The 20,518-nt window shown below is 45.5% G+C and overlaps 2 protein-coding genes across 7 annotated transcripts in view; both read right to left on the bottom strand.

The window, feature by feature from the left end:
- Positions 1 to 509: 509 nt before the first annotated feature.
- gria1b (glutamate ionotropic receptor AMPA type subunit 1b) overlaps positions 510 to 20,518 on the bottom strand; it is a 99,361-nt gene continuing 79,352 nt past the window's right edge. For 2 of the 6 annotated variants that reach the window (XR_016484098.1, XM_036989628.2), the window contains exons 12-16: positions 11,124 to 11,322; positions 10,736 to 10,983; positions 7,233 to 7,347; positions 5,646 to 5,780; positions 510 to 921 (exon numbers count right to left, since the gene is read on the bottom strand). Coding sequence is in view for 3 of the 6 variants with exons in the window: in XM_036989628.2 (XP_036845523.2) it covers positions 775 to 921; positions 5,646 to 5,780; positions 7,233 to 7,347; positions 10,736 to 10,983; positions 11,124 to 11,322 (844 nt within the window). In the remaining 3 variants the exon portion in view is untranslated. Of the gene's footprint in view, positions 922 to 5,636; positions 5,781 to 7,232; positions 7,348 to 7,935; positions 8,051 to 10,735; positions 10,984 to 11,123; positions 11,323 to 20,518 lie in introns of those variants that run through there. The other 4 variants (XR_005053567.2, XR_016484099.1, XM_036989629.2 and 1 more) reach the window with 3 other exon arrangements.
- On the bottom strand, positions 2,824 to 5,379 carry LOC149979929 (uncharacterized). The gene is made up of 2 exons (XM_090188711.1): positions 3,706 to 5,379; positions 2,824 to 2,864 (listed from the first exon to the last, which is right to left on the bottom strand). Exons 1-2 carry the CDS (start codon positions 4,415 to 4,417, stop codon positions 2,824 to 2,826), a joined length of 753 nt encoding a protein of 250 aa, XP_090044837.1. The 5' UTR covers positions 4,418 to 5,379.

Genomic DNA, 20,518 nt, shown 5'->3' with positions numbered 1-20,518 from the left:
AAAATGACACACTACATTATTTACCATTCATTTATATTGGGCCAAAAATAATCTAAAACACAACCAAAACTAACTGCAAATGCATCCAACAAGTTTGTAGAGTCACAAGCTTGATGTAATCATTGCGTGCCAGGAAAATGGGACTAAATACTAAACTTTTGACTACTTTATTTATAAGAATCTTTCGGGGTGTCAATCGGTTTGACCCTTTTCCCTTTTCTGAGGAAAAAAGTAGTTAATTTATCAAACAGAATCTCTTTCTCCAAGATATTAGTATAACATAATATCCTTTCCTCATTCTTTTTGTTGCATACAATATAGCTTAGTATTTGAATTCTTTATTTTATACGTTATTGCTCATCTTTATCAAGGGGTTCAATTATTTCAGACTCCACTGTAGCTGTTCATGACTGTTAATGATAGTAGTAGACAGGAAAAACTGAATTGTCGACCGGGAAAACTGACATAGTGCAAAAAAAGTGTCACTATTAATTGGGTTGGGGAAGAACTTCTCTTTTTGTTTTCTTTTTGATACACAAAAGTATGCCATCTATTAAAGTCCAAGACAGCCATCTTTATTGCAGCAGAAAAGATCCAAATAAACCGTCTCTTTACAAAAGTGATTTTGTTTGTTGTTTCTATCTTCAGAGAGAGCAGTCAGTGAATCCTATTGGCAGTAGTCAAGCCACAGTGCAACACCCCCCCCCCCCCCCCCTCCCTCCTCTTTTCCATTCCTCTTTTTGGTGGGGTCTGTGCAGAGGAAGGACTGCCCCATCACATGCCCGCGGCCTGGCTCATGCAGGGGAGAGTCTGTGACGCTTTGGGGAAGTCATGGGCGACCACTCGTCCATTCTCGCCCCCGCTCCCTGTCCTGGTCATCCGGCCCAGGGTGGAACTCAGCATGGCTGCATCGATGATTTGCTGCATGGGATAACACAGGAAGTTACACAACATTACATTATAGTTACCCATTAACTTTACTGAACTCTACTGAGTTAATCCACAGAACTCTACTGAGTTAATCCACTGAACTCTACTGAGTTAATCCACTGAACTCCACTGAACTCTACTGAGTTAATCCACTGAACTCCACTGAGTTAATCCACTGAACTCCACTGAACTCTACTGAGTTAATCCACTGAACTCCACTGAGTTAATCCACTGAACTCTACTGAGTTAATCCACTGAACTCTACTGAGTTAATCCACTGAACACTACCGAGTTAATCTACTGAACACTATCGAGTTAATCCACTGAACTCTACTGAGTTAATCCACTGAACTCTACTGAGTTAATCCACTGAACTCTACTGAGTTAATCCACTGAACTCTACTGAGTTAATCCACTGAACTCTACTGAGTTAATCCACTGAACACTACCGAGTTAATCTACTGAACACTATCGAGTTAATCTACTGAACACTATCGAGTTAATCTACTGAACACTACCGAGTTAATCTACTGAACACTACCAAGTTAATCTACTGAACACTATCGAGCTAATCTATTGAACACTATCAAGTTAATCTACTGAACTCTACTGAGTAAATCTACTGAACTCTACTGAGTAAATCTACTGAACACTACCAAGTTAATCTACTGAACACTATCGAGTTAATCTATTGAACACTATCAAGTTAATCTACTGAACTCTACTGAGTTAATCTACTGAACTCTCCTGAGTTAATAAACAAAAATGTACTTGAAACAGCCATTAAGTCATTATTGGTTCAGTTACTTGGTATAAAACAGGAATTTGCAAACAGACAATCCTGACTTCTGTGCTATGAGTCACGCAATGTATTTTCTTCCTTGGTAAACTCTTGTGAAAGATGACACTCGTTCTCTCTGCTCATTTCTCTCTGGTTATCTCACAGTGGAGAGCCAATAAGTGTACCATGCAAAATGAGACCGAACCCCCGTAACAATAACGCAAGCAGAACCGTGCGGCGCTAGCTCCCAGCCTACTCTCTTTTGCATTAGTTTAACATAATGAAACACCCGTAGGCTTGAAACTGGAGCTAATGATCTGGATGTTGGCTTGTACATCCTCAGTGTATAAATGATTTAAATCAAGTACACTTCAATAGATCCCGAGGATTATGCTCTTCGGCTGATGCAGACTAATTGGTCTACTCACAGTAGCGATATGTGGCTGAGATACTTTAAACACAGGACTTACGTTATTCCGCTGTCGACCTGACATGTAAACATTTTCAACAAAATGGCTGTTTATGATGGAGCTAAACGTGTACTGTACAGCTGGGATGTATGCTAAACACATTAAGATGTCATCATGACATTAAATCACTTTCAGTCCCTGGTTTCACGTCTAATTGCAATCGACTGATATTTGGACATTCGTTTTTTTGAAAATGTATCATAAATAAATAGATTGATTTTTGATTTACATTGATTTACATTGACATTTTTTTATTAAGCATTAAGTTCATGAGGTTAAAGAGAAGTTGCAAATGAAAGTCATACACAAATCGTAACTAATTATCGGATAAGATGAAAAGATACACACATCTTTGATCTAAATAGGAACTTACTGTATAGTGACGCATGATCACATGCCTCTGGCAGCTATTATGCCATTGTTTTCAATCAAACCTACGTCATCAAAGATGGAGATGTCAAACAAAAGCCAGGTGTTTCTGCACCTCAGACGATACAGTACCCAACAGAGTAATAAATACTGTATAACTAAGAAGTAGTGTGCCATATTCTTCTCACACACATAACTCATCTAGTAGCTGTAGGGTCAATAGCTGAATAAATGGACCCTTCATTGAAACAGCTCTGTGCCTGACAAAGTGCTTTAGTCTTCTGCCCGATGGTTCAGGGGGATGACCAGTATTTCTGTCGTTCAGGGGATTTAACAGTATCTCTGTAGTTCAGGGGATTTAACAGTATCACTGTAGTTCAGGGGATTTAACAGTATCTCTGTAGTTCAGGGGATTTAACAGTAGCTCTGTAGTTCAGGGGATTTAACAGTATCTCTGCAGTTCAGGGGATTTAACATCTCTGTAGTTCAGGGGATTTAACAGTATCTCTGTAGTTCAGGGGATTTAACAGTAGCTCTGTAGTTCAGGGGATTTAACAGTATCTCTGTAGTTCAGGGGATTTAACAGTATCACTGTAGTTCAGGGGATTTAACAGTATCTCTGTAGTTCAGGGGATTTAACAGTAGCTCTGTAGTTCAGGGGATTTAACAGTATCTCTGTAGTTCAGGGGATTTAACATCTCTGTAGTTCAGGGGATTTAACAGTATCTCTGTAGTTCAGGGGATTTAACAGTAGCTCTGTAGTTCAGGGGTTTTGTCACGGCCGTCGTCGGAATGAGACCAAGGTGCAGCGTGGTAGGCGTACCTATTATTTTATTTGTAATGTAGCCAACAAAAACAAGAAATAACAAAAACGACCGTGAAGCTTACAAAGGATATAGTGCCCCTAACAAAGACAACTACCCACACTGAAAGGAGGGATAAAGGGCTACCTAAGTATGATTCCCAATCAGAGACAACGATAGACAGCTGTCCCTGATTGAGAACCATACCCAGCCAAAACATAGAAATACCAAAACATAGAAAATAGAACATAGAATGCCCACCCAAATCACCTGACCAAACCAAAATAGAGACATAAAAAGCTCTCTAAGGTCAGGGCGTGACAGTACCCCCCCCCCCCCCCCCCCTTCTTGCCATGGATCATCACTGGAGGCCTCTTGCCATGGATCATCACTGGAGGCTTCTTGCCATGGATCATCACTGGAGGCTTTGTGCCATGAATAATCACTGGAGGCTTCGTGCCATGGATCATCACTGGAGGCTTCTTGCCATGGATCATCACTGGAGGCTTCTTGCCATGGATCATCACTGGAGGCTTCATGCCATGGATCATCACTGGAGGATTCTTGCCATGGATCATCACTGGAGGCTTCTTGCCATGGATCATCACTGGAGGCTTCTTGCCATGGATCATCACTGGAGGCTTCTTGCCATGGATCATCACTGGAGGCTTAGTTCTGGGCGCAGGCACAGGACTCACCAGGCTGGAGAGACATACAGGAGGCTTTGTCCTTGGCAGAGGCTTCGGATACACTGGGCCATGGAGGCGCACTGGAGGTCTCGAGCTTAGAGCCTGCACAACCCGTCCTGGCTGGGTGGTTATCGTCACCCTGCAAATGTGGGGTGCTGGCACAGGACGCACTGGGCTGTGCAGACATACCGGAGACACAGTGTGCAGAAATGGCACAGGATATCCTGGGGCGAAGAGACGCACTGGAGACCAGGCGCGCTGAGCCGGCACCATCCGTCCTGGCTGGATGCTCAACCTAGCCCGGCAGATGAAGGGAGCTGGGATGTAGCGCACCGGGCTGTGAATGCGCACTGGAGACACCGTGCTCCACCGCATAATGCCTGACCAGTACGACGCTCGCCACGGTAAGCACGGGGAGTTGGCTCAGGTCTCCAACCTGAATCAGTCAAACTCTCCGTGTGCCGCCCCCAAAATGTTGCTAGCCGTGTTCCCTCATAACGCTGGGCCCCTTTACCAGCTGCCTTTGCCTTCTTCTCTGCTTCTACCTGCTCCTACGGCAGGCGATCCTTTCCGTCATTGATCTCCTCCCACGTCCAGGATCCCTTGCCATTCAAAATGTCCTCCCACGTCCATTCCTCCTTACCACGCTGCTTGGTCCTTTGGTGGTGGGAAGTTCTGTCACGCCCGTCGAATGAACTAGACCAAAGCGCAGAGTGGTGAGCGTACATGTTCCTTTAATTGAGAAATGACGCCGACAAAAACAATAAACAATACAAAACAACCGTGAAGCTTACGGGCAATGTGCCACAAATAAAGTGAACTTCCCACAAAGAAAGGAGGGAAAAAGGGCTACCTAAGTATGATTCCCAATCAGAGACAACGATAGACAGCTGTCCCTGATTGAGAACCCTACCCAGCCAAAACATAGAAATACCAAAACATAGAAAATAGAACATAGAATGCCCACCCAAATCACAACCTAACCAAACCAAAATAGAGACCACCATAATTTGCAAATAAATAAATTAAAAATCCTACAATGTGATTTTCTGGATTATTTTTTCTCATTTTGTCTGTTATAGTTGAAGTGTACCTATGACGAAAATTACAGGCCTCTCATCTTTTTAAGTGGGTGAACTTGCACAATTGGTGGCTGACTAAATACTTTTTTGCCTCACTGTAAATTATAGAGCCTTCGTCATTGCTTCAAAGTTAAAATAATATAAAAATAATAATTAAGAGGGTGCTTATATTTGTTCTAGTTCACACATGTACAGATGTAGGATCTTAATTTGAGCCAGTTTGCTACAGATTATAATGAATGGACTTTTCTTGTAAGGGTGGATACATTTTACGTTAGGACAAATCAAATCAGATTTTTTAATGTGTAACTTACAAACTTTAGAAGCCTTTTCAAATCTTGATTACACTAGCTTGCATTTCCTGCTGTGCAGGAAAATGCTCATCAACAAAAGAGAGATCAAATTAAGAACCTACATCTGTACAAGTGTGTATTAATAAGAACATATTTTTTTCCCACAACTCCCCCTGAGACACATTTGGAGAGTTGGGGTCGCGGCCTGCCGTCCTCCACTTAACTAACCTTCATCCTCCTCGACTCGATCCTGGACTTGTAACAGAACTCGACCAAGGCCACGAGCATGGCCAGCCCCAGCCCTCCAATCAGGATGTAGAACACCCCAGCCACATTGCTGAGGCTCAGAGCGCTGGTCTTGTCCTACAGACACAAAGACACAGGGTGAGACGCACTGGACCATGTCCAAGAGACACACCACACTAGGATAAAGATAGTGTAATTAACCATTCAACTACTGGTCTCACTACTGTCCTAGTGAATTTACACGACACATACTGGTAAGTGTACCTTCATGATAAATCAACAGGTCATTGTATATCTCCTAGAGAGGTCCTGACATATCTTTCTAATTTAACTGATTACTATCAACAACATACTTGATACAGTACATATCTAAGACTGACAGAAACATGCAGAGTCATGCACATGTAACAGGCTTGGGGTGAACATATCTTTAGAAAGTAGCTGACTAATGTGCATTTACAGCTAACACGTGTATTTTATACCAGACATAATGTCCAGTCATTCAAAATCAAATATGCATTAAAACACTTACATTAATTCCATTCTATATCGCCTCGCTGTTTTTTTTTTTGATGATCATTTACTAAACCACGAAGTCCCTTGAGATGAGAATCTATTTTTCAAGGGAGAGCGTTTCACACTATCAGAATGATATGTAGTTGGTGTTGTGTATTCTAAAACATTCCGAAGACTGAATTTTTATAGAGTTGAACCATGCAAGAGGGAAAGGTCAACTTTTATTTTAGGTTTACGTCATAGGGTAGGGGTATCTTTATAAAATATAATTAGATTTTTAAGCAAATGCACCAGATAAGGGAAGGGCAATTGATTCGACAAGCCGTGGTTGCCGTGACATCACAAGAGGGGTTGCGCACATCTGTGACATGCGTAGTCTGGAATTGGTGGCAGATTGGCCGTGTCTTGGGTCTCAACCAATAGCATGCACACTGTCTAAAGACAGAGACAAGGAACACAGCACTAAAGGAGAGGAGATCCCAGTTCTGGAGGAGGTCTTGTATAAAGGGCCTTTCTCTCCACGCTGTCATTTACCCGTGTCTCTTCATTTGACTTTGAAAGTTAAAATCACAAATAAATCTAAATTCTATTCATTCAGAAAACTGTGAATACTTTGCCTGTAGATGTCTGTAGAATATCCCAGACACAGGGAACAAAAGGGTGTTATCACTGTGTTATTCCTACACTATACAGTTTCAATTGTTATCCTTGTAATTGGTTCATCATCATTAGCTACACACATTTTGGAGAATAGAATACAACCCTAGGTCTACTTTTTTGGTTTAGACAAAACAAGCATTTACCAAGATCTAATTACGGGCCACTGTCTCATCCATAGCATGTGAGGACACAGCAATTATCACTAATCACTAAAGGTGTCTGAGTTCCAGGGCTGACATGAATCACAGTTATAAGGACACCAGTTTGTGTAAATGGCAGATTGGAGAGAAAGAGTGCTGAGTGCTAGGGAGGGGGGGGGGGGGGACGAGGGACCGTACAGAACTGCTAATACTCAATCTTGGTGTTAAGTATAGGACCAACACATGGACTGACCTTTCTTCCGGAGTCCTTGCTTCCACACTCTCCCTTATCGTACCACCATTTGTTTTTCAGTTTGTCTAAGATGGCTTGCTCATTGAGTTTCAACACCGCTAGGTTTACGGGGATTCTTCAACCAGGAAATGACATAAATAACATCACCCATGTTATCTTATGTTATTCAGTACATAGTAAACAGACACCCATTATTATGTCTAGATATGTTCTACGTACATGTCTAGACGGATAAAAAAAAAAACAAGAAAAACAAACAAACACAAATCACAACTTGAAACTGTCACTGCCAAAGTGATATGCATTAATACTCCATCTAGCTTTGTGTCCTTGTTCCCCTACTGCAAGATGTGTATTACTATATCACTTTGGGTAACCGGCAAAATGTAAACACTCGGATATGCAAACCTGTCAATTATTGTTGCTTTAACAAGACAGTACTTGAGAAAACATACACGAAACTCTGCAAACATTTTTTTGGGGGGGGGGATGGGAATTGCCAATGCAACTAATTTGAAAGTAAACGGCACGTTTTTTGAAGAATTCCTCATACAATATAGTTGTAATCTTACACAAACTAACGTCAACAAGGACGAAGGGGGATTTGTGGTATTGCAGCCGATGTGTTTTTTTTTAAAAGGTTCGTTGCCGGTTACCCCCCATCGTCGTGGTTACCCGCTAGGTTTCTCATACTGTGGCTGACCTTGGAGTCACCTCCTCCGCTGCCGCACTCTCCCTTGTCGTACCACCATTTGTTTTTCAATTTGTCCAACAGGCCCTGCTCGTTCAGTTTTAACACTGCCAAGTTTACTGGGTTTCTTGAAACGATAATAGAATAATATTGGTCAGCATTTATGGAGATGTGATACGGTGTGGCAGAGGTAGTTCAGAAATAAAGTCTAAATAGCAAAAAGGAGGTACTGTTATCAGAATAATGAAAAATTAATAAAAAATAAGGCTACTAATAATGTGCCTGCCACTGTAAAATAAAATAAAAAACATTTGTTTCTAGTCCTGTATATAAAAATAATACTTCATGGTTAAACCATGACAGATTTTACCAAGCAAGACCAAGGATTCTAGGTAGGAGAACTATATACATATCAGAACATGTCTTGGATTGGTTGCATGGGCATGTATTTCAGTTAAAATCTAAAATAAGTAGCCTCCTGGATAAGGACAAGGCATAAACAGCCATCTTGTCGATTCACTTTGCAATACTCAGTTTTCGTCAGATATTCATTGGGATATTTTTGTGGTCAGGTGAGCACTATCCAAGGCATTACTGATATTGGGCATTGTGCTCCATTCTCTTCACCCTTTGCTGTTGCTGGTCCATTATGGACAACCCTCTCATAACTAACATGGTGGAAGGTGCTGCTGTACAGTAGTCTGATGGAAACATTATGTCAGCATGAACACTCAGCAAGCTAGAGTCTTTCTCAGTAAAACCCCGGAATTCTTTCTCTATTCAGAGAGAAAGAAAGAATTCCGTCTGCCTAATGGATGAGTTAAATAAATCCACATCCTCTATTAGGATTTTAGTAGCATTTGTCTTTGAGAGCGGCAGTTTTCTTGTGATGCGACTGACAAAAATAAAGTGATGTGACGATGATGTGGGGGAAAACACGTCAGGAATAAAAACAGGAAGGAAGAAGATTATTATTTTTTCAACAGGTATAGAAGACAAGACAAGGGTGGGATGTAATGGTATGCCACATCAGATACACAGCAATGAAGGACTCTTAAGTCCATTTCTGTTTCATAAACATTACGGAGAACTGATCACAGTTTACAACTTTTTGATAGCAGAAACTATGTTCCAACATATTTAGAACTGATGGTTAAGATGTTTTTTTTCTCCAAATCATCAAAACCTTAAGCTCATATAGAATAGTATGTATCTGATGTGGCACAGTTGTTACAGCTCATACAGCAGTCATTTCAACATCATTTTCTACTTTCAACATACACAAATGCAATAGTGCAAATATAGGCTAGTACACTGTGGCATGGGGATCACTGGTTGGTTTAAAGACGTTTTAGACGGTTATTTTTCAAGAGCTCATTTTATACAACTTTAGAGAACGTACCGTAGAATAGGAAAATATCAATCGTATGTATACACATACATCCGTAAAAACACCAATTCACAGAATTAGCTCAAGATCTTTGGAATGTGCGTAATTTGAACCCACAGCCACAGTGTGAAACTACAATTAGTCTCAGAGTATGTACGAGTCCGTCAAAGCCCAGGCTGAACCAGCGATCACACTTGATATTGAGTGTAACTTAGAAAGCCTTTGTGAAACACCACTCTTTCTGTCACCTTGATAAAGATATTGGTAGACTAATAAACTAGGTAAACAACGTGATCGATCAAAAAGGCTGCTAGGTGTGATTGAATGGGGCCTGCAGCCCATTAATATGAGGACAATAACATCTGATTGAACACAGGTGCATTAAAAGTCATGAAACAGATGAGTTCCTAAACGTGAATCTTGCAAAAAAAAATGTTTTTACTGGGTGCCTTTACCCTGAAATAACTTGTAAAATATTGGTTCATAATTGGTTTTTGGTACTAAAATAAAATTGCAATTAAATCACAGGAGATGTACAGAAAAGGTAATAACTAACACCTAGGATTCTAATTCAAGTGCTATTTCTTGGGAAAATGCCGTTTTGAGATTTACTGTCAAAGTGCACAACTCTAGAAGTTCTGAGATAAAAAAATATGCAGGTAATAACATCAGGGTGCAATTTAAAGTTAATTTAATTAAATAGCTTTCATTTATTATCTATCAAGACTGAATTTACATTTTCGTAACAGTTATTACCCCCAGTTTTCTTAGTTATTCCGAGGAGCAAGACATTACAAAATGGTATTATAACCAGTGTCTGTCTGAAGAAAGTAAAGGCCTGAACAGTCATGATTCCAATATGATGTTGATGATACTTTATGGACTGAGTTGAGACAGTGGGGGGGGGGGGGGGCATGTTCTAGACGTCTGGTGAGAGTGGTTACAAATCAGGAGTAGAGAATAGTTGAATGAGACTATCTCTTTATCTCTCAATGAGACTTTATCTCTTTATCTCGTAATGAGACTTTATCTCTTTATCTCGTAATGAGACTGTTTCTCTTTATCTCGTAATGAGACTTTATCTCTTTATCTTATAATGAGACTTTATCTCTTTATCTCTTAATGAGACTTTATCTCTTTATCTCGTAATGAGACGTTATCTCTTTATCTCTTAACTAGCATTATCACTGAAACAGACTAAAATGTGCATAATTTGCCCAAAGATTGTAAATTGATATATAACATCATGCTACATTTATTAAAGAAATAGTCTCTTCACTAATTATTATTTACTTTACAAAAGTGGGATAATTTGCAACTGTAACCTCTCTCACCTCAAGGGTGCATTTGGCATTCACATGTAAAACATAACAGGTGTGGTCGATCGTCATGGTGACGTGACCAGCCTACACACTGTAATACCTTAGTGCCGATCCCTTGGGCGTGGCCACTCCGTAACCCTTGGAGTCCAGGTTCCCTCCCACCTTCATGGTGTCACAGGGTTTTCTCTGCTCGATGTACTCGTTCATGGTGGACTCCAGCAGGTAGGCATACCTCCCTTTGGACTTCCTGACCCGCACCACGCCCTCGTCTGTGGTCTTCACGAACACTGACGGGTCGGCAGACTTCATGTAGGACCACATCTTCTCAAATACGGCTATTTTCGATCTCTAAGGTGCAAAAACAATAATGGGTAAAATACTGTATGTAGATGCTCTATGAGAAATGTAACCGCCTCGTCAAAAACTACTTGGAGCCACTTCATGACAGTTGATGCTTTTTCATGACATTTGATGACATAGAGCTTTACCCTGAAGAACTCTTTGGTGGAGCCTCCGTCTAGAGTACCATAGGCGATCTCCGTCTGCTTGGCCAGGTCCTCGGCACTCTCTATGGGCGACACCATCCTCTCCACGGTGAGGAAAGCAGCCAGGTTGGCCGTGTAGGACGAGATGATGATGAGGGTGAAGAACCACCACACTCCCCCTACAATGCGACCAGAGAGGGACCTAGAGAGAAGAGAGAGAGGAGTCTCTAACAATCCAAACATTGCCATCTCAGATAGAAGGAAAGGAAAGTGGACGTGTTGAGTGAGGGAAGTGATAAATCAATGGTTCAAGAGTAACACTGATCGTTTTCTTGGCACACAATGATACATTGCTTTCTGTTGCCACTATACAGATAATCACTCAATCACTTGGATAATCACTCCGTTTCGCACAATGCCACAGGTATAGAGACATGTGTATTAATTGCTTTTCCTTGTTTGATTGATTGTGAGTGTTGTACAACAACAACAACAAAAAATGAAACAAAATAAGCTATATCTGTTCACACAAACCTACACTACACTATGTGAAAAAATACGCCCCCGCAAAAATATTTGCGATCAAATCATTGCGTTAATTGTACCTTCAATAGAACCTGACCCCATTCCTGGCCTAAATGCTCTGCTACAAACGTATTCTGAACTACAGCAGAGACAGTTGGTGCAACACGTCTGCTCCGAAGATCACAGCGGCGCTACAAAACAGAGATCGCATTTCTGAGAAAACAGAAACACACATGGTTGGATTGTCCTTTTGTAGGGCTGCATCCCACCCAATCAGTATGCATTGTATGAAACAATCCTCTCCATTTTCAGTCTGAGCGTAAACAAACATGACAGTTGTGTGGGCTGACGGTGAAAGACAGGTTGATCTGTAGAAAATGGCGTTCAGCGTTGTAGGATCTCTGAGTGCCAGTGCAGATTTCTCAAAGACGACACTCCCCTTTTGGAAGCAGCAAAGCTTCTAACTAAAGCAGAGGAATTGTGTGAAAAAAAAAGAATTGCTTTAAAAATAGCAAATTGTTGTTCTGTGTTGTTTTATGCAAAACAGAGGATAAGCTGGCTCCAGTATTTGGATTTGCCCAGCAAATTCGGGGAGAAGAACGTCCTCACCCACAGACCTGTTTCCAAATTCAGAAACCGTTCCTCTTTGGAAGATTCGCTGAACAAAACCTCATTTTATTGCCCTTGAATCCCTTGTACACAATGCAGCTCACACACTAAAAGAGAATTTAAAAGCAGTGAGAACAGAGTGAGCCTAAGACTAGGGGTTGGAGGGTAGCATGTGAGGAATGCTACTGGAAACTACTGCAAAAGGAAAGCAGGAAAAACAATAAGCCCTTCAAACTTCAATTCATTGACAGCTTGCAGGCACAGAGATCTTTTGAAGCCTCCGCACTAGCCAGCCAACAAGCTGATCTCCAGAGAAACAGCCTGCCAATAGTTTAAGCCACCAAGAACTGGACAGGGGATTCTCTAGGTCCAGCCCACCACAACGAGATGGGATAAAAACACCCGATGGTCGTACAGTTACACCTCCAGCATGTTGGCAGCAGGGAATGACTCTAAAACGGCCATTCATCTCTTTCAATGCAAACTAACCGGTAAACAGGGTTGATACTAATGTGGATAATAATTATAACACTACTCATCATTACAAATAAGAGGTAATGAGGTAACAATACATTTTAAAATTACAAATCATTTCCCAAGTGTGTGTGTGCTAGAGCAAACACATAAAAACACACACGCACACACACACGCACGCACACAATACTCCGTCATGGTGAACTGTCCTCTCCAAATATTTGAGCTCATCAGAGGGAGGTTATGTCCGTAGGTCTGTCAGCCATGTCTGGGGCGGGTAAGGAGTCTCCAGAGACGATGAGATGCTGAAGTCCAACACTTGCATTCTGTCAGTCTGTATTGTTTGAACAGAACACTGCAACAGCAGCAACACAGTTCAGATGTGACGCTGATCTCCTATTTTTGACAGAACCGTTGTTAAACACTGTTAAGCATGTCATAACACTGAGGGTTTCTGGGTCACCTCTGTACAGGGAAAGGGCTGTGAGGCCCGCAGGGTTGGGTTTGTGTGATTGGCTGTTTGTGTGTGTACTGTGTGTACTGTTAAAGGAGTAGAATGTGTGCGAGTGTGTAAATGTTTTAGCTATGGGATGGCTGGGCGATGTGTTTGGGGAGTGTATGTGTGTTTAACAATAGAATTGAAGTGACAGGCCGTGCCTGGGGCAGGAAGAGGAGCGTTCGGGGCGTCTGGTCACACTAAGAGAGAGCTCTGACCCGTACACCACCACGTCTCACTGCAGACACACAGGCAAAGGGGACTGGTCCAGGATATACACTGACCCTTCCCCACTGTGTGCACACATACGTACTGTACATATGAACACACTTATACCTTTCTCTCCTTAAATTGATACAATGTATAAACAAGATCACAGAACAGGACTGCCGAGCTTTAAATCACGTAGCGCGTAAAAAAAAAAACCTGTCTGTCCTCAGTTGCAACACTCACTAACGAGTTTCAAACTGCCTCTGGAAGCAATTTCAGCACAATAACTATTCGTCGGGAGCTTTATGAAATGTATTTCCATGGCCGAGCTGCCGCACACAAGCCCAAGATCACCGTGTGCAATGCCAAGCGTCGGCTGGAGTGGTGTAAAGCTCGTCACCATTTGGATTCTGGAGCAGTGGAAACGCATTCACCATCTGCCGGTCCGATGGATGAATCGGAGTTTGTCGGATTGCCAGGAAAACGATACCTTCCCGAATGCATTGTGCCCGCTGTAAAGTTTGGTGGAGGAGGAATAATGGTACGGGGCTGTTTTTCATGGTTCGGGCTAGTTCCCTTAGTTCCAGTGAAATCTTAACGCTACAGTATACAATGACATTCTAGACGATTCTAGACGATGATGCCACCCATGCACAAAACGAGGTTCATACAGAAATGGTTTGTCGAGATCGGTGTGGAAGAACTTGACTGGCCTGCACAGAGCCCTGACCTCAACCCCACCAAACACCTTTGGGATGAATTGGAACGCCGACTGTGAGCCAGGCCTAATCGCCCAACATCAGTGCACGACCTCACTAATGCTCATGTGGCTGAATGGAAGCAAGTCCCCGCAGCAATGTTCCAACATCCTCCCAGAAGAGTGGAGGCTGTTACAGCAGCAAAGGGGGGACTAACTCCATATTAATGTCTGTGATTTTGGAAAGAGATGTTCGACAAGCAGGGGTCCACATACCTATTGGTCGTGTAGTGTATCTCCCTGGCAAATTATTTAAAACTAATCTTAACCCTTTCCGAACTCATCTATCTTCATAAACCTCTGTATGACATACGTAAGTATGAGATATTGTGTCCAGTAAATTACTTTAATGAGCTGTGAAAAGTTACAATAACATTAGAGATGCAGCACGCATTCCTCCAGTGGTGAAAGTGGAGCGTATGAGGCTGAGAGTGAGATCCCCCCCCTCAGGGCAAAAACGCAGTGGCAAACACACATCCAAGCAGACAGGAGCGTCTATCTTTGTTGAGCAGAGTCTAGCAGTACCAGGGAGGCATCAGTCTGCTGTACAGCAGGAGTGGTATGGAGGGAGAAAGGCATGGAGGGAGGCATGGAGGGAAGGATGGAGGGAGGTATGGAGGGAAGGATGGATGGAGGGAGGTATGGATGGAAGGATGGAGGGAGGTATGGAGGGAGAGATGGAAGGAGGTATGGAGGGAGAAATGGCGGTATGGAGGGAGGTATGGCGGTATGGAGGGAGGAATGGAAGGAGGTATGGAGGGAGGTATGGAGGGAGGCATGGAAGGAGTTATGGAGGGAGGTATGGAGGGAGGCATGGAAGGAGGTATGGAGGGAGGTATGGAGGGAGGCATGGAGGGAGGGAGAGAGGCATGGAAGGAGGTATGGAGGGAAGGATGGAGGGAGGTATGGAGGGAGGTATGGAGGGAAGGATGGAGGGAGGTATGGAGGGAGGTATGGAGGGAAGGATGGAGGGAGGTATGGAGGGAAGTATGGAGGGAAGGATGGAGGGAGGCATGGAGGGAGGGAGAGAGGCATGGAGGGAGGTATGGAGGGAAGGATGGAGGGAGGTATGGAGGGAAGGATGGAGGGAGGTATGGAGGGAGGTATGGAGGGAAGGATGGAGGGAAGTATGGAGGGAAGTATGGAGGGAGTTATGGAGGGAGGTATGGAGGGAAGGATGGAGGGAGGTATGGAGGGAGGTTTGGCGGTATGGAGGGAGGAATGGAAGGAGGTATGGAGGGAGGAATGGAAGGAGTTATGGAGGGAGGTATGGAGGGAAGGATGGAGGGAGGTATGGAGGGAAGTATGGAGGGAAGGATGGAGGGAGGCATGGAGGGAGGGAGAGAGGCATGGAGGGAGGTATGGAGGGAAGGATGGAGGGAGGTATGGAGGGAAGGATGGAGGGAGGTATGGAGGGAAGGATGGAGGGAGGTATGGAGGGAAGGATGGAGGGAGGTATGGAGGGAAGTATGGAGGGAAGTATGGAGGGAGGCATGGAGGGAGGTATGGAGGGAAGGATGGAGGGAGGTATGGAGGGAGGTTTGGAGGGAAGCATGGAGGGAGGGAGGGAGGCATGGAGGGAGGTATGCAGGGAGGTATGGAGGGAGGTATGGAGGGAGGCATGGAGGGAGGTATGGAGGGAGGTATGGAGGGAAGGATGGAGGGAGGCATGGAGGGAGGTATGGAGGGAAGGATGGAGGGAAGGATGGAGGGAGGCATGGAGGGAGGTATGCAGGTAGGCATGGAGGGAGGTATGGAGGGAGGCATGGAGGGAGGTATGGAGGGAGGCATGGAGGGAGGTATGGAGGGAGGTATGGCGGAATGGAGGGAGGTTTGGAGGGAGTCATGGAGGGAGGGAGGTATGGAGGGAGGCAGGGAGAGAGGCATGGAGGGAGGGAGGTATGGAGGGAGGGAGGTATGGAGGGAGGAAGGGAGGGTTGGGGGAGGAATGGAGGGAGGGAGGCATGGAGGGAGGGAGGTATGGAGGGAGGTATGGAGGGAGGCATGGAGGGAGGCATGGAGGGAGGGAGGTATGGAGGGAGGTATGGAAGGAAGCATGGAGGGAGGGAGGTATGGAGGGAGGCAAGTGGGGAGGGAGGTATGGAGGGAGGTATGGAGGGAGGCATGGGGGAGGTATGGGGGAGGTATGGAGGGAGGGAGGTATGGAGGGAGGCATGGAGGGAGGGAAGCAGCGAGGCATGGAGGGAGGGAGGGAGGTATGGAGGGAGGTATGGAGGGAGGTATGGAGGGAAGGAGGTAGGTATGGAGGGAGGTATGGAGGGAGGGAGGTAAGAATGGAGGGAGGTATGGCGGGAGGGAGGGAGGTAAGAATGGAGGGAGGTATGGCGGGACGGAGGGAGGAATGGAGGGAGGTATGGAGGGAGGGAGGTAGGAATGGAGGGAGGTATGGAGGGACGGAGGGAGGAATAGAGGGAGGTATGGAGGGAGGGAGGTAGGAATGGAGGGAAGTATGGAGGGACGGAGGGAGGAATGGAGGGAGGTATGGAGGGAGGGAGGCATGGAGGGAGGGAGGTATGGAGGGAGGTATGGAGGGTAGGGAGAGGAATGGAGGGAGGGAGGCATGGAGGGAGGGAGGTATGGAGGGAGGTATGGAGGGAGGCATGGAGGGAGGCAAGGAGGGAGGCATGCAGGGAGGGAAGCATGGAGGGAGGTATGGAGGGAGGGAGGCATGGAGGGAGGGAGGTATGGGGGAGGTATGGAGCGAGGCATGGAGGGAGGGAGGGAGGGAAGCAGCGAGGCATGGAGGGAGGGAGGGAGGTATGGAGGGAGGTATGGAGGGAAGGAGGTAGGTATGGAGGGAGGTATGGAGGGAGGCACGGAGGGAGGGAGGCATGGAGGGTGGTATGGAGGGAGGTATGAAGGGAGGCATGGAGGGAGGGAGGTATGAAGGGAGGGAGGTATGGAGGGAGGGAGGTAGGTATGGAGGGAGGAAGGGAGGGTTGGGGGAGGAATGGAGGGAGGGAGGCATGGAGGTATGGAGGGAGGTATGGAGGGAGGTATGGAGGGAGGGAGGCATGGAGGGAGGGAGGTATGGAGGGAGGTATGGAGGGAAGCATGGAGGGAGGGAGGTATGGAGGGAGGCATGTGGGGAGGGAGGTATGGAGGGAGGGAGGGATGGAGGTATGGACGAAGGCATGGAAGCAGGTATGGAGGGAGGCATGGAGGGAGGCATGGAGGGAGGCATGGAGGGAGGTATGGAGGGAGGTATGGACGGAGTTATAGAGGGAGTTATGGAGGGAGTTATGGAGGGAGGCATGGAGGGAGGTATGGAGGGAGGTATGGAGGGAGGCATGGAGGGAGGTATGGAGGGAGGTATGGAGGGAGGCATGGAGGGAGTTATTGAGGGAGGCATGGAGGGAGGTATGGAGGGAAGGAGGGAGGTATGGAGGGAGGTATGAAGGGAGGTATGGAGGGAGGTATGGAGGGAGTCATGGAGGGAGGCAGGGAGGGAGGGAGGGAGGTAGGTATGGAGGGAGGGAGGTGTGGAGGGAGGCATGGAGGGAGGGAGGTATAGAGCTACTGGAGGTATGGAGGGAGGCATAGAGGGAGGGAGGGAGGGATGGAGGTATGGAAGAAGGTATGGAAGGAGGTATGGAGGGAGGCATGGAGGGAGGGAGGGACGGAGTGAGGAATGTAGGGAGGTATAGAGGGTGGGAGGCATGGAGGGAGGCATGGAGGGTGGTATAGAGGGAGTTATGGAGGGAGGCATGGAGGGAGGCATGGAGGGAGGTATAGAGGGAGTTATGGAGGGAGGCATGGAGGGAAGGATGGAGGGAGGCATGGAGGGAGGCATGGAGGGAGGCATGGAGGGAGGCATGGAGGGAGTTATGGAGGGAGGTATGGAGGGAGTTATGGAGGGAGGCATGGAGGGAGGTTTGGAGGGAGGCATGGAGGGAGGTATGGAGGAAGGTATGGAGGGAGGCATGGAGGGAGGCATGGAGGGAGTTATGGAGGGAGGCATGGAGGGAGGTATGGAGGTAGGTATGGAGGGAGTTATGGAGGGAGGTATGGAGGGAGTTATGGAGGGAGGCATGGAGGGAGGCATGGAGGGAGGTATGGAGGGAGGTATGGAGGGAGATATGGAGGGAGGTATGGAGGGAGGCATGGAGGGAGGTATGGAGGGAGGCATGGAATGAGTTATGGAGGGAGGCATGGAGGGAGTTATGGAGGGAGGCATGGAGGGAGTTATGGAGGGAGGCATGGAGGGAGGTATGGAGGGAGGTATGGAGGGAGGCATGGAGGGAGGTATGGAGGGAGGCATGGATGGAGGTATGGAGCTACTGGAGGGAGGTATGGAGGCATGGAGGGAGGTATGGAGGGAGGTATGGAGGGAAGGAGGAAGGTATGGAGGGAAGGAGGGAGGCATGGAGCGAGTTATGGAGCTACTGGAGGGAAGGAGGGAGGCGGTATTGACACTTTCTCACTGCCTTGATCACGCCAGCCGTCAGTAAAACCCTATTTCGTATTTCATTGTCTCTGTGAACGGGAGGGAATCCCATCGGCTTTGCACAGTGGAGAACAGAAAGGTTAAAGAGATACTTTGGTATTTTGGCAACGAAACTCTTTATCTACTTCCCCAGAGTTAGATGATCTCGTGGACACCATGTCTATGTTTCTGGGTTCCGTTTGAAGAACGTTGCTATCTGCCCGTCTGTGAGGCTAATCATTTCTAATAACAATAAGATAATGACATATAAATCGGTAATAAGTGTGCACTTAAGATGGCACACAGACATTTACCTCAGAAGTTAAACTCAGGCGTCTAGTGGCTTCTGTGAGTTGCTACATGACGAGCCCTTCTCTGAGTGGCAGTGGTGACATTTACAGAGATCAGACACATGCTATCATTAATAAATAGCTGGGGTCTGCCCACAAAGCTGCTCCTTCCATCTCCCATTGCTCTTGTTCTTCAAAGTTATGTTTCGATCTGGTTGTTTGGAGATTATCATCAACATGGCAGGCCTCCCAGTTACTGAATTATTTGACAAATAGCATCCTGCCAAACGCAGCTGGCCGGCAGGTTCTTTAAAATGTTCTTTCCTCAGAGCTGCTATCGATATATGACATTTGAGCTGTTTTACTGCAGGTCAGCTCACTGAACACACCAGTGTGAGAAGCAAGTTGACCTTTCTATTCCTATTGACCTTCAGGTGACCTTTCATAGTGCCACCTATCCACCTAGGGTGTCACGCCCTGACCTTAGAGAGACGTTTTATTTCTCTATTTGGTTAGGTCAGGGTGTAATGTGGGGTGGGCATTCTATGTTTTGTTTTTCTATGATTTTGTATTTCTATGTTTTGGCCGGGTATGGTTGTCAATCAGGGACAGCTGTCTATCGTTGTCTCTGGGAACCATACTTAGGTAGCCCTTTTTCCCTCCTTTCTTTGTGGGAAGTTCACTTTATTTGTGGCACATTGCCCGTAAGCTTCACGGTTGTTTTGTATAGTTAATCGTTTTTGTCGGCGTCATTTCTAAATAAAAAGGAATATGTACGCCCACCACGCTGCGCTTTGGTCATTCGACGGCCGTGACATAGTGCCACCTTTCTGCTCCAAATTAGACTCCCTCAGAGATGCAGTATCCTCACCGCACGCACTTTCACAATGCTGAAGAAGCTACCCGAATATACTGTAGATTCTCGCAATACTGAAGAAGGCACATGACTAAACACTCAGTTTATTAGGTACACCACTCCATTCACGAAAATAGTTTGCTCCTACAGACAGTGAGTCACGTAGCTGTGGCTTTCCATATAAATCTGGCAGACAGGCATCGAGGCATTCAGTTACTGTTCGATTGAATGTTGGAATGGGCAAAACGAGTAGCCTAATCGACTTTGAAGGTGGTATGATCGTCGGGTCAGGCGGTTCCAGTATCTCAATGGTACAGATTGGTGGAGGTGGTGTAGGTGGTGTAATAGTGTGGGGAATGTTTTCCTTGCTAGGTCCCTTGATGACAATTGAGCAACGCTTCCATGCCCTGAAAAACGCAGGCTGTTCTGGAGGCAAAGGGGAGGTCTGACCCAGTATTTAATAAAGTGAATGTAGATTCTCACAAGACTCCTCAAAATAGAGTAGAGAGGTGTTCTTATAAAAGCCATCCTGTGTATCAAATCAAATCAAATGTATTTATATAGCCCTTCTTACATCAGCTGATATATCAAAGTGCTGTACAGAAACCCAGCCTTAAACCCCAAACAGCAAGCAATGCAGGTGTAGAAGCACGGTGGCTAGGAGGCTAGGTGTAGGCTGCAAGTATTACCTAGTGTGATGCATGACTGATTACAGTTTTTCTCAATTGCTAAAA

The sequence above is a fragment of the Oncorhynchus mykiss genome, chromosome 10 (genome assembly GCF_057628025.1).
Source record: "Oncorhynchus mykiss isolate SJ-2025 chromosome 10, ASM5762802v1, whole genome shotgun sequence".
NCBI lineage: Eukaryota > Metazoa > Chordata > Actinopteri > Salmoniformes > Salmonidae > Oncorhynchus > Oncorhynchus mykiss.
Note: the sequence above shows the minus strand (reverse complement) of the source record. Positions and strands in the feature narration are given on the sequence as shown.